Source organism: Manis pentadactyla, chromosome 4 (genome assembly GCF_030020395.1).
Source record: "Manis pentadactyla isolate mManPen7 chromosome 4, mManPen7.hap1, whole genome shotgun sequence".
In the NCBI taxonomy this organism is placed as follows: domain Eukaryota; kingdom Metazoa; phylum Chordata; class Mammalia; order Pholidota; family Manidae; genus Manis; species Manis pentadactyla.
This window is the reverse complement of record NC_080022.1, coordinates 126,616,350-126,630,020: the sequence shown is the minus strand read 5'-3', so window position 1 is coordinate 126,630,020 and position 13,671 is coordinate 126,616,350. Positions and strand designations below refer to the sequence as shown.

Genomic DNA, 13,671 nt, shown 5'->3' with positions numbered 1-13,671 from the left:
TACTTTTAATTCCAAAGAATCTAGGGATTTTTGTCCTACCATCCCTTCAAAACACAGCTTCCCACATCTTCTTCACCTTCTTAAGACCCACCAAGCAGAATTCTATTGCCTCCCTCCAGACTATCTCCTTCTCTTCTCGATCCATCCTGTCTTTCATCCCCTCTCCATGATCCATGTCTTTTCTGCCAGCCTGCGCCCTGCAGTCAGGACCCCTCTTGTTTCTGCTGCTGCATATCCGGCTTCCCCCTCAGGAGTAGTGGAGCGGTTAGGGGGGTGGAGGGCATGACACTCCTCTGTTCCTTGTGCTCTGACTCCCATGCTTGCCCCCCTTCAGCATCTGCTCAGCAGATGAGCTGGGCATTCCTCTCACGCAGGCTAATTACACCTCATGAGGTCCCATGAGGGGCCAGACACCATGGCAGGAAAGGAAGAAGTTAGAGAGGCTGCTGTGAGAGTCCTCACCCACACTCTGATGCAAAATGACATCACTGTGAAGAACGCAGTGCTCCGGGGCCCACTGCCCTGTTTTCCATCAGCTATGCTTGGGAACTTCATTAGTATGTCCATATGTGCGAACCCTAACTGTAAACTGAACCCCACTATAACCAGAATCTAAACCTTAGCTCAGATTCTAAACTAAAACCCAACGCCTTTGCAAGGTCCCCCGGAACCCCGAGCCTGTGCCTGTCTGCTATGCAAGCTGCAGTCCTACAGCAGCTCAGAGCTAAGGAGGATACACGGTAGCTTAATCCAACGCAAGCCCCAGTCACAGTAGCCACACCGCGGCTTGCCCTGAGTAATGGCGTGTCTGTGTCATCACTAGGGGCAACACTTGCCTTTCAGGACACCCTGGAGATGTGCTCCCGGGAGACGGAGTTTAAGAGCATCCTCTTTGCTCTCTGTTACTTTCATGGGGTGGTGGCCGAAAGACGAAAGTTTGGGCCCCAGGGATGGAATCGCTCCTACCCCTTCAACACCGGGGACCTCACCATCTCTGTGAATGTGCTCTACAACTTCCTGGAGACCAACGCAAAGGTGAGGTTTCCAGCCAGTGCAGGGGGCACGGGGTAGATGGGAAGGGCCACCCCTGAGGAGGAGAGTGCAGCACCCACACAAGGAAAAAGGGGCATGCATGCTGGGCACCCTCCCAAGCGGTGTGAGGAAGTGCGAGTTTAACCCCGTGGCTGATCCGGAATGACCCGAGGCCAAGAAGAGTGCCCTACAGAGGTTAGGGCCAAGAGAGCCCAGGAAACCAGACTAGTGACTCACACCTGGTGGGTGTCAGTCCCATGAGTGCCCTTCCCAAGGCCACCAGCCCAGGGCATGCACAGCCTTGCAGGGGTTGTGGATTGTCAGGAAGAGCCCCCCACTCACTTCCACACCGCCACCCCCCACACTGCCATCCCTTCCTTCGCTCCACGGAGGCCAGGCTTCCCCAAGTGGTTTCCCTCCTAACTTTGACACCATTCAACTCATGTACTCTATTCCATTCACTATGAACTTTCAAAGGAGACAATTAATTATTAGCTAATTAGTGGCAGGAAATTGGGGAGGTGCCCCGTTCCTTGCTTTCTTTCATTTGGCATTTGCCTATTTAAAAGACTCAGGTAGAGCCCAGATTCATGGCCACAGTTAATGACCACGAGAGAGGAAAGGCCTTTATGCGAGGGGGCTGGCATATACCTTCCCCCACTCACCCTGTGATGCAATTCTTCAAACATTTAACGGGCCCCCAAACATGCCTGACTTTGCTGGGCACTTGGGGTGTGCACGGGAGTAAAACCTTGCTCCTAGTCTTGAGAGGCATGCCATCCACGGCTTACACTGCCTGTGCATCAGGACAGCCGCGATGCCCGTGTGGAGGTCTCCCTTTCTTTCCCCCTCTCTCAGGTCCCCTATGATGACTTGCGCTACCTCTTTGGAGAGATCATGTATGGAGGCCATATCACAGATGACTGGGACAGGAGACTCTGCAGGACCTATCTGGAGGAATTCATCAAACCAGAAATGCTAGAAGGAGAGCTGTGTCTGGCCCCAGGGTTCCTAGTCCCAGGAAACATGGACTACAATGGCTACCATCAGGTGAGGCTCTGCTCTTCCCTGCCAAAGGCACTGATGGCGCTCACACAGGGTCCGCTCTTTCCTCGCTGCAGCCCCACAGGACATGGGGCGCTCAGAGCTGGGCCTGTCTGCAGTGTGGGCCTCAGCCCCAAATTTGCCCTGTTCAGTTCGAGAGCTATAGGATTTCTACCATCAAATATCAATGATACAATTGAGCCTTTGGAGATCTTTTCATTCTTGATGTTTGGTTCAATAATTCTATTTGTTGCTCTTATTTACAAATAACATCTGGGGTATTCATTAGATTATTTTCATTCAGTATATTGGCAAAGCCATTAGGAGCAAAATTTCAGTAAGAACTTAGCCAGCTTTTAGTGTCATTCCTATTATTCTCAATATCTTCAGAGGGACATGATCTTGTGGCCAGTCCTCTCACCCCTCCTACTCTGCTAGTTGCTGTGAACACAGGCACATATGCTCACATACACACACACAGCAAGAAAAACATTTTCATGGAGCTTTTTCATACTATTTCTTTGGTTTTGCCTATTGCTACAGCTATTTTTAAGGAGCTCATCTTTACCTTTTTAGCCTGTCATGAAAAATATATTGAAAAATAATATCATTTTTTAAAATTAATTAATTTATTTTGTTGTCATTAATCTACAATTACATAAAGAAGATTATGTTTACTAGGGTCCCCCCTTCACCAAATCCCCCCCCACAAACCCCATTACAGTACTGTCCATCAGTATAGTAAGATGCTGTAGAATCACTACTTGTCTTCTCTGTGTTGCACAGCCCTCCCCATGCTCCCCCTACACATTATACATGCTAATCGTAATGTACCCTTTCTTTTTCTCCACCCTTATCCCTTTCCCTTTGGTAACTGTTAGTCCACTCTTAGGTTCTATGATTCTGCTGCTGTTTTGTTCCTTCAGTCTTTCTTTGTTCCTATAGTCTTTGGGTTTGAGGTGAGTCTCTTGTAAGCAGCATAGAGATGGGTCTTGCTTTTCTATCCATTCTAGTATTCTATGTCTTTTGATTGGTGCATTCAGTCCATTTACATTTAGGATGATTATTGAAAGATATATACTTATTGCCATTGCAGGCTTTAGGTTCGTGGTTGCCTTAAAAGGTTCAAGGTTAGCTTCTTTAGTATCTTACTGTCTAACTTAACTCACTTATTGAGCTATTTTAAACACTGTCTGGTCATTCTATTTTTCTCCCATCTTATTCCTCCTCCTCCGTTCTTTATATGTTGGTTGTTTTATTCGGTGCTCTTTTGTGCTTCCTTTAACTGCTTTTGTGGGTAGTTGATTTTATTTTTTGCCTTTAGTTAGTATTTGGTTGGTCTGCTTTCTTTGCTGTGATTTTATTTTCTCTGGTGATATCTATTTAGTCTTAGGAGTGCTCCCATCTAGAGCAGTCCCTCTAAAATACCCTGTAGAGGTGGTTTGTGGGAGGCAAATTCCCTCAACTTTTGCTTGTCTGGGAATTGTTTAATCCCTCCTTCATATTTAAATGATAGTCGTGCTGGATATAGTATTCTTGGTTCAAGGCCCTTCTGTTTCATTGCATTAAATATACCATGCCATTCTCTTCTGGCCTGTAATGTTTCTGTTGAGAAGTCTGATGATAGCCTGATGGGTTTTCCTTTGTAGGTGACCTTTTTCCTCTCTCTAGCTGCCTTTAAAACTCTGTCCTTGTCCTTGATCTTTGCCATTTTAATTATTATGTGTCTTGGTGTTGTCCTCCTTGGGTCCTTTCTGTTGGGAGTTCTGTATACTTCCATGGTCTGGTTGATTATTTCCTCCCCCAGTTTGGGGAAGTTTTCAGCAATTATTTCTTCAAATACACTTTCTATCCCTTTTTCTCTCTCTTCTTCTGGTACCCCTATAATGCAGATATTGTTCCTTTTGGATTGGTCACACAGTTCTCTTAATATTGTTTCATCCCTGGGGATCCTTTTATCTCTCTCTGCATCAGCTTCTATGCATTCCTGTTCTCTGGTTTCTATTCCATCAATGGCCTCTTGCATCTTATCCATTCTGTTTATAAATCCTTCCAGAGATTGTTTCATTTCTGTAATGTCCTTCCAGACATCATCCCTTAGCTCTTGCATATTTCTCTGCAGCTCCATCAGCATGGTTATGAGCTTTATTTTTAATTCTTTTTGAGGAAGACTGGTTAGGTCTATCTCCTTCTCAGGGTTTGCCTCTGTGATCTTGGTCTGCATCAGTTTCTTCTGCCTTTTCATGGCGATAAATATATTTGTGGGGAGCTGGCACATGTGTTGAGTAAGAGAAAGTCCCTTCTTGCCAATTTGTGGCCTTCCTCTCCTGGGAGAACAGCAGCTTCTAGTGGCTTGTGCTGGGCAGCTGCGTGCAGACAGGGTTTCTGATCTTGCCTGGCTGCTATGGAGTTTATTTAGCTCTGAAGTTGCTGTGGGCGTGGCCTGCCTCAGGCTGCTTCTCCAATATGACGGAGCCACGTCAGAGGGGGAACAGGCGGGAGGATGTTTATCTCCATGAGGGGCCTCCGAGCTGCGCTTCGGGGGTTTGGGCACCCAGAGTTCCCCAGGATACCCTACTGTTGGGCTAGGTGTCCCAGGGCACTTCCGTCCATCTGTGGGGTCCCTGTCCCTTTAAGACTTTCAAAAAGCACTCGCTTTTCTTTGTCCCCAGGCGTGCTGGCTGCAGGGACCCACTCACAGGTCTTACTGTCCTGTTTCCCTAGTTTCCAGCACCCCACGCACGCACTGTGTGTCTGCGCTCTGGTGTGGATGGCTGGGGCTGGCTATTTAGCAGTCCTGGGCTCCCTCTCCCTCCCCGCTCTGACTCCTCTTCTCCTGCCGGGAGCTGGGGTGAGGGGGCACTCGGGTCCTGCCGGGCCGGGGCTTGTATCTTACCCCCTTTGCGAGGCGCTGGGTTCTCGCAGGTGTGGATGTAGTCTGGCTGTTGTCCTGTGTCTTCTGGTCTCTCTTTTAGGATTAGTTGTATTTGTTGTGTTTTCAAAAATACATATGGCTTGGGAGGAGATTTCCACTGCTCCACTCACGCCGCCATCTTGGTTCTCCTCTTGAAAGATAATATCATTTTTAAAACCTCTTTTATGGCTTGACTTTTGAACATGCGTGAAAGGACTTTGAATGCCAAACTTAAGGGAAATACCAGTCATAGAAACACTAATTACAAGTTTTAAAATATCTTTAATTCATAAAATTTAAGGAGGTAAGTCATAAAACTCATTAGATCCAGAACTGGACCAATGAGAACAAATTAAAACCAGTAAGACTCTTTAAAGAAAGTAAGAGGAATTTTTTTTTAACTACTTGACCAAAAGGCATCAAGACTTTAACCAGAAAGTTGTGCAAGAGCGTCCCCTAGTGTCCATGACACAATTCGACAAGAGGCTGGAGCCGTGCTGGGCATCAATAACGTGGTTTGTCCATTTCCAAATCACTGCAGTAGATTTTCCTTTTCTTCATACCTGTCTCTCATCTGTCCATTAACAGGTTGTTATAGGGAACCTACCAAGAGCCCAGGAGTGTGCTGGGCTGGGTGCTGGAAGAAATACAAAAATAAACACACAAATTTGCCTTTAAGGAATGAGCAACATTTTACTTAGACTAGACGTTAATAACACCAAGAAAACATCAAAATCAAATCAGAAACTAAACTTGAGGGATGTTTTCTCATTGTGACAGAAAGAACTGGGAAGGAGTACTTGGAGACCATTCAGAAAAGAAAGTGAGCTGGAGAGGATTAAGAGCCGGGGAGGACTTTTTTAGGGATGGCAGACTGTGGCCCATCATAACTGACCGCAGAGAGGAGTCATTTTGGTGACGCAGATTTAAGTTTTTAAAATTCTAATAATTTCCACCAGAGATAGGTACTCTTCAGTTCACAGCAAAACTCACCTCATCCCACAGCCCGATTCACACATTTATTCTGTATGCCTGTCCCTATGTTTGTGTTCAGCTTTCTGATTCCTGATTTAGAGAAACCGAATTTAAGGGGAAGTGGGCTGGGACCCTAGAAGAGCTTGGCCACAAACACCAGGTTGGGATTAGTATTTCTGAAGGACACTGAGCATCCTTCTTGTGCATGGAGGGACCGGTGTATATCAGGCAGCGGTGAAGGGCGTGAGATTGGGGATAAAGTCCTCTAAGTTTCCTGGACAAGAGAATGCTCTTGTGAATGTGAAAGTCTGGAAAACCAGCCCACATGCAAAAACTGATGGTGTCAGGAAAGGCCGGGGAGAGGATGTGCGCTAACAGGTAGAGAATATGTGACCGGCGTCGGTTGAGTGTGCTCTCCTGATGGGCCAAAGGGACACTGCTGCCAGGGGCCTGCTCTGGCCCACCAACTGCCCTTCAGGGCAGATCCAGAGTGGGAGAAGGGAGGTGCTGCTGTTTAATGGGCTTGCCCTCGACTTGCAGTACATCGATGCTGAGCTGCCCGCAGAGTCGCCCTACCTCTATGGCCTCCACCCCAATGCAGAGATCGGCTTCCTGACCCAGACCTCGGAAAAGCTCTTTCGCACGGTCCTGGAGCTGCAGCCCCGGGACAGCCAAGGTGGAGAGGGGGCAGGAGCCACAAGAGAAGAAAAGGTCAGCCCATGGGTCACAGGGGGGGCCCCAGTACACAGCACCGCACTGCGCACTCCTTCCCCTCGCACACGGCCGGCCGGTCCAGCCTTGGCATGAGTGCCCTCACCTCCAGGGGGCCCCCTCCCCGGTCATGTCACCCGGCTGGCCGTCTGGTTAAATCATGCGAAGTCCCTGTCCTTGGGTTTGGCCGTTTGCTTTGCTAGTCCACCCAAAGTCCATGTCTATTCGGTTTTTCTGCCACAGTGAAGAAAGGGCAGGACTGAACAACGGTGGTTTGGGAACCTTGAAACTGACTTCACGATGGGGGGGGGCAGCTGTTCCTAAACGCCTCCACCATCATCCCACCAACCGGATGCTCAGGCAGATGAATGCATTCTTCAGAATGAAAGTGCCTTCTCTCTGTGCGGAAGAGTTAATCTGACTTCCAATGCACAGTTAGGTGCTGGTGAGCACCGGGCTTCCAGAGTGTCAGGAAGGTAGTGGGAATGACGGAGCCGACCGGCGTGAGGTGTGAGCTGTGGGACAACCAGAGGCAGTCTGAGGGCTCTGCTCCTGATGGGCCCAGCCGAGGGCAGAGAAGGCCCAGGGCACCAAAGGGAAACTTTTCCTGGGGCATGCAAATCCAGCCCCCAAGAGATGGACGCCGCTCACCCCACCTGCACTCCACAGGACAGCCTGGGTTCTTGTAATCTTTACTTGGAGATTCCATTGGCCTTACCAGGAAACATACTTGGAAGATTCGGGGTTAGGAAACCAGGGTAGTTACCAGACTTTGAGGCACCAGGGATCGATTTTAGGAAAACAAACTGACTGATATTAAAGGGGCTGGACTTTTGCTTAAAGGTATGGAGTGGTGTCATTAAAATAGTAGTTCTTAAATTTTCAAATACCTCAGAATGAGCTAGGGAGCTTGAAATTCAGACTCTGATGTCTGGGGTTAGGCCCAGGAATTTGCACCCTGGTGACTCTGATGCAGGTGAGCATGCACATGAAAAAGCTGCTCTAAATCATGTCACTCAGCCTGTTTCACTGTTTGATGCATAAGATATCATTTGAGAACAAAAGGCAGAGAAGACATTTTATGTGGCCCAGAATCCAAACCACCTAGTGTGAAAAATGTTCCTAGCTCTAAAAATGAAAAAGGCTGAGACTATATAAATAATAGATTTAGGATTCTTTAGGCGGGGTTCAAAGAAGCTTCTAGACCTTGTTATTTCCTTATCACCTTTGTCCAGCTCAGTAGAGTTGGACATGATGAGAAATGATGTGTGCGTGTGGGTGTGTGTGGGTGTTTGGGGGTTGTGAGGGTGCGTGTGGGTTTGTGGGTGTGGGTGTGGGTATGGGTGTGGCAGAAACAAGTGAGCTATGCTCACTGGCCGTGACCATGGTGTGCGGGAAGCAGGTGTGTGAGATAATGTGTGTGTCAGCTGTGCAGTGTCCCGGTGCTCGCCCGGGACAGTCAGCTTCTCACAGTGCCCGCGTGTTCTCCCGAGCCGTGCTCCTTCACATGCACAGGACAGCCCCAGAGGAGCAGCACACAGCCAAAACTGAGGGAGTGTTTGTGTGTTGAGCTGGAAATGAGCCAGAGGCTGCACACATCCACTCACAGACTACTGGCCCAAATCCCTCGCATGTCCACATCTACATGGAAGAAAATTCAGGAAATGGAGTGTATAGCTGGGCAGCCATGTGCCTAGGAAAGAGAGAGAAGAGTCGGGGGGCATGGAAGTTGGGCAGAGGACGCCAGCAGTCCACCACAGTGTTCAACCCAAGCTTGCATTTTCTCTGGGACACCATGGCTCATTGGATGACCTGAGCTGCGAGTGCTGCATGGCCCCAAATGCCTCTGTTAGGCAGATGAATCTGCCACGAATCAGGGGGGTACCCAGCCATTTTTGTTTGCTAGGTTGCTGTAACAAAGTGGCACAGACAGGGTGCAATCAAATTATTTTCTCACTGTTCTACGAGCTAGAAATCCAAGATGAAGGCGCCAGCAGGGCTGGTTTCTTCTGAGGCCTCTCTCCCTGGCTCAGAGATGGCTATCTTCCCGTGGGGTCCGCAGTAGGCCTTTCCTCTGCACTCCTGTGCCCCTGGTCTCTGTGTGTCCAAATTTCCTCTTTCTGGAAGGATTCTAGTCTTACAGATTAGGTGCCGTCTTAACAGCCTCATTTTAACTTAATTACCTCTTTAAGTACTCCACATACAGTTACATTCTAAGGTACTGGGGGTTGGGACTTCAACATATGAATTTTAGAGGCTCACGACTGAGCATGTCCCACTGGCCTCTGGACTCCACCCCTCCTGCTTCTGTGGTGAGGAGCTGTCTGTCCGCCATGTGCCCTTGACTACTGGATTTCTTTAGGATCGAACAGCTGGTGAGTCATAAGGAGAGAGGTGAAGCAGGTTCCCTAGCTCCCTAATCCTTGGGAGAATGCTTTTATGATCTTATGAAAACCTTATAAAACCTTTAAAAAAAAGGCAACTCAGAATCTATAAAGGAAAAGATTGAAAAATTTGATGTCTTAAAAAATTTTTAATATTTGCAAAGCAAAAAATATCCTGAACAAAGTAAACTTGGAGAACCTATCGGCAGCACAGATACCGGGAAGCGGACAGTTTTGCTAGTCTACAAAGAGCTCTTACATATGAAAAGAGAAGGAGAAAGAAGAGAGGAGGGCGAAGAAGCCTGGACACAAAAGAAATTCACATAATAATACAAATGGCCAATAAAAATAGTAATATGTTCTCAGAGTCACTCACAACTAAGTGAAGTTGAGTGACATCTCATTTTTCACCTAACAGGGAAGGTTTTTAAATGTGATAATATCCAGTGGTTGAGGACATAAGAAAACACACATGTTCCTCCCTGTTGGTAGAGGTTTTACTTAGAGGATGATTTGACAATAGCTACTGGCATTTTAAAAGTTCTTACTTTTTACTCATAATTCTATCTTTAGGAATTCAGCCAGTGGAAACACTCAGCAGTGCACAGATTTGATGATATATTTATATGTATCTAGTGCAGCATTGTTAGCAGTAGAAGTGATAAACACACCAAATATCCATCAATAGGGGAAAGATGCAATAAATTGCATATGCTGAAACAGTCACATACATACATATATATACTGTTAAACAAAAAAGGACATATCCATACATACTAACAAGGAATGTGTCCAAGAGTTATTGTATAGATTAAAAGAACACAGCTGAAAGAGCCATGTGAGGTATGCTTCCCTTAATGATGGGTGGAGAAAAGGGCAGGGAGGTGGGGGGGAGGGAAGAGGAAGGCGGGAGGAAGGCACCACAGACGGGCATGGTGTTACATGGACGGAGGAGGAGCGGAAGGTGGTGGAGAGTTGTATGCACTGAAGGACAACTGCAGGAACTATAAACCAAAAAAATGAACAGGTAGCAGTGGCTTTTCTTCCCCTTTGAAGGGAAGAGGCAAGATGGTGGGAAGATTTTGCTCCCGATATCCTAAGTATCTGTAATGTTTAGATTTTTGTGGTAAGCATTTCTCACTTTCCAAAAAAGGAAAAAAGGCAGAGGAGTCCCTGTGTGCAAATAAAGCAGACCACGTCCCTGGGGCCCGCTGCCCCCTGAGAAGGGGCAGAAGTGGGTCCTGTCTGCAGCTGTGGGTCTGCTCCCTTCGCTGACGGGGCCCTCACCAGCACGCCTGCTCCCCGAAAGCTCCACAGCCCGATCGGAGACAGAACAGAACTGCTACCCCACGTCCAGTGGACTTTGGAACAAGGCCTCCAAACTATCTTTTTATCTTTTTGTGAATAATGTCCAAATGGCAGCTCACTGATAGAGGGCTGTTTCTTCAAATTCAGCTCCAAAGACAGAAATATGATATAATGTTAGCCGTTTGTCTTCTACCCCAGCAGCAGCTTTCAGCTACCATTAAAATTCCATCCCAGTTTTTGCTATGACAGCACCGGAGACCCATTTGTGACAGGGTGATGAATTTTTACCTCTTTTTTCTAACATCAGCTCTTTTCCTAGAGAATGTATTGTGTGTTAACAATACAAGGAAGGGTGAATATTAATCATCCTGTACATTTATGTAGTGCTTTATAGCTTTCAGATGCTGCCACGTCCATCAACTCAGTTGATTTGATCTTCACATCAGCCTGGGGAGTTGGGGGAGAAGGGGCAGGTAGAGAAAGACACTCTTAGAAATTTCTGTACATGAGAAAACTGAGGCCTAAATGACTTGCTTAAACTCACACTGGTAATGCATAACAGGACGGTTTTAACGCAGTCAGGGCTTTCTGGCTGCAAGCAACAGAGACCAGTGTAGCTAAAATGGACAAGAAATAGCTCGTTATATCAAAGGAATCGATCGGGGAGAGGCTCGCCACCACAGCGGCTCTAGGGGCCCCAGGGGAGCCCCGTCAGAGCACTTCCATCCTGCCAGGGGCTCCAGCCACAGCCTGGCCCTGAGTCCGAGGCTGGACACGCAGAAGCTCCTGCTCCTGTGGAAGATACTCTGACCAGCCTGCTTGGGTCACGGGAGGGCTGAGCTCCATGACTGTACCCAAAACAGGGAAGAAGGGGTAATTTCACAAAAGGAGATGGGGAAGTTACAGACAAAAGGGAGACAGAAGGCAAACGCAAAAATAACAGCCGGTCACCACAAGCCTGGAGCTCAGCTGGCACGACCAGGAAGGGCTGGCACTCTCCTTGGCCTGTGCTCTCCCTCCCCTCCTCCCTCTCTGCTGGCCACATGTACGGTTATGTCTCCACTTGTTTCATTTTTCTTCCTCTGCTTACAGACCTCCTGGCCTTACTCATTCACTTCAAAATAGTAGGTGCAGCCTTCAGCTGCTCGCTCCAAGGAGCCCAGTATCTCAGTTGCAATTTTCCAGGAGAGAGACCTTGGATGTTCCGGCTCCCCTGGTCTAATTAGCTGGCAGCTTGTGTGGTAAAAGCAATCGTGGGGTGGAGAGGAGATCCACCTGATAGAGGGGGGTGTCTCTTCTAGGACCCAGGGGCAGACACTGCAGTGCAGCCTCACGGGACTCAGAATGGGCGTGTGTGTAAATATATATACGTCACTGCTGCTGTCCCATGGCCCCCGATGACCGCCCTTGGCTATCCTAGGCTTTTCTAGTTTGATTCCTACAGCCAACTGGGTCAGTTTCTAGGTTTTTCCAATTCCCAATTCTTAGAAAGGCATTTGTGTTCACCTTTTTAAACTGGGCATACAAGCCGCAGGGAGCCAGCTAGCCTACAGAGAGGCCATCCCATGGTGGGTCCACACCTCCGGCCTAGCTGACCTGAGCAAGCGGGCACCAGTGTGGCCCGGGGATGGATGATTGGCCTCTTTGGGGCCACACCACAAGGGAATGGAGCCCTTCTGGAGAATTAGAGCCCCTTCTTAACCCTGTGTTTCCTGTTGTGGGGCAGGTCAAGGTCCTCCTGGAAGAAATACTGGAGCGGGTGACAGATGAATTTAACATCCCAGAGCTGATGGCCAAAGTGGAGGAGCGCACCCCGTACATAGTAGTTGCCTTCCAGGAGTGTGAACGAATGAACATCCTCACCAGAGAGATCCAGTGCTCACTGAGGGAGCTGGACCTCAGCTTAAAGGTGGGTGAGGTCTTGGCGGCGAGACGTTGCCAGAGGATGGATCTGGGCCCCCTGGGGAGAGAGGGGCACCGGGGAAGCAGGTGACTGAGAGCAGGTGTTCCACAGCAATCTGAATGCCCAAGGTGTTGCTCCCAGAAACCAGAAGTGGGCCATGACCAGCTGGCCAGCATGGGCAAGCTGCCCCAGGACACTACACTGCGAGCACCACGCAGGAGAGGTCCTCACAGCCCGGTGTCTTGTGCTGACATAGGTTACGTTGCTTTCGTGGGAGGCAAAAGTGGTGCTGGGTAAAAGTACAGGTTCTAAAACTGGACTGCCAGGGATCAGCTACGAGCTCTTCCGTTGCCCCATGGTATGGCCTTAAAGTAACTTTAATCTCTTGTGTCTTAGTTTCTTCACCTCCAAAACAGGGATAATGGTCCTATGACATAAGGCTTTGGGAAGGATTCAATAAATTGATGTACATAGAAGGTTTTGAACAATGCCCAGCACATTGCAAGTACCCCCAAAGTACTAGCTCATAGTATTACACTTACTGCCCCCTCAGGGCAAAGGAAGGAATTTTAATCTTTACAACCTCAAGGTGGTCTCAGAGATCCAAGATATTGCACAAGCTGACATTTCTCTTGAGCCATGGAAGAGTCTACTACTTTTACCACTAATTCCTTAAACAAGCTTATTTTGTGTACCATGAGATAATTATGTCAAATGCCTAGCACAGAGCTTACTAGGTAATCACCTTTACTACCGTACACCTGAGTGATATATGAATGGGAGGACTTCTGGGTCACCTTTAGGAGCTGAGGGAGGTGACCGTTGTCAGTTTACGTTGGCACATTTATGAAAAGAATGATGACCCCGGACAGAAGGAAAGTGAGAAGTCAGTTTTGTGGCCAACAGTGAAAGCTCAGCCCAGCCCCGGAATCCAGGGGGAGATGCGCTGCCGTCTACCATTAGCGCTTGGAGTTCATCATCCACAGTCTTGTGTGCATATGAAAAACAACTGAGATTCTGCACATCTAGTCACACAGACACTAGGAAATAGGCCTCAAACTCCAGGTTAGTGAGGATTTGTTTTTAACTGTTCATTTCCCTTCTCCTTCCAATATAGTTGAAGGGACATAAGGAGATGGGAGAGGCAGAAAGGAATGTTGGGGACTGACAGTGTTTGGGAATGGTTCCAAATGATGTACCAGCTTGTAATGAGAAGACTACAAAACTTCATAGAATAATCTCAAATGTAAATAAGGACTCTGCTGTCCCACCGTGCAGCCCATTATGGAGGTACGCAGGTGTATATTAGCAATTATCTTGAGTAGGTTTGCTGCAATCTTAGCTTATTGAATCCATGCAATTTGGTGCAGTCTGTTTATCCATTCAACTTCCAATTCATC

The 13,671-nt window shown here is 47.9% G+C and overlaps 1 protein-coding gene across 17 annotated transcripts in view; it reads left to right on the top strand.

Annotated features, from left to right (window-relative positions):
- DNAH9 (dynein axonemal heavy chain 9) overlaps positions 1-13,671 on the top strand; it is a 352,680-nt gene that overhangs the window by 312,474 nt on the left and 26,535 nt on the right. For 14 of the 17 annotated variants that reach the window (XM_057500838.1, XM_057500837.1, XM_057500842.1 and 11 more), the window contains 4 exons: positions 844-1,035; positions 1,891-2,082; positions 6,506-6,676; positions 12,095-12,277. In XM_057500838.1, coding sequence (XP_057356821.1) covers positions 844-1,035; positions 1,891-2,082; positions 6,506-6,676; positions 12,095-12,277 — 738 coding nt within the window. Of the gene's footprint in view, positions 1-843; positions 1,036-1,890; positions 2,083-6,505; positions 6,677-12,094; positions 12,278-12,824; positions 12,993-13,671 lie in introns of those variants that run through there. The other 3 variants (XM_057500841.1, XR_008997155.1, XM_057500839.1) reach the window with 3 other exon arrangements.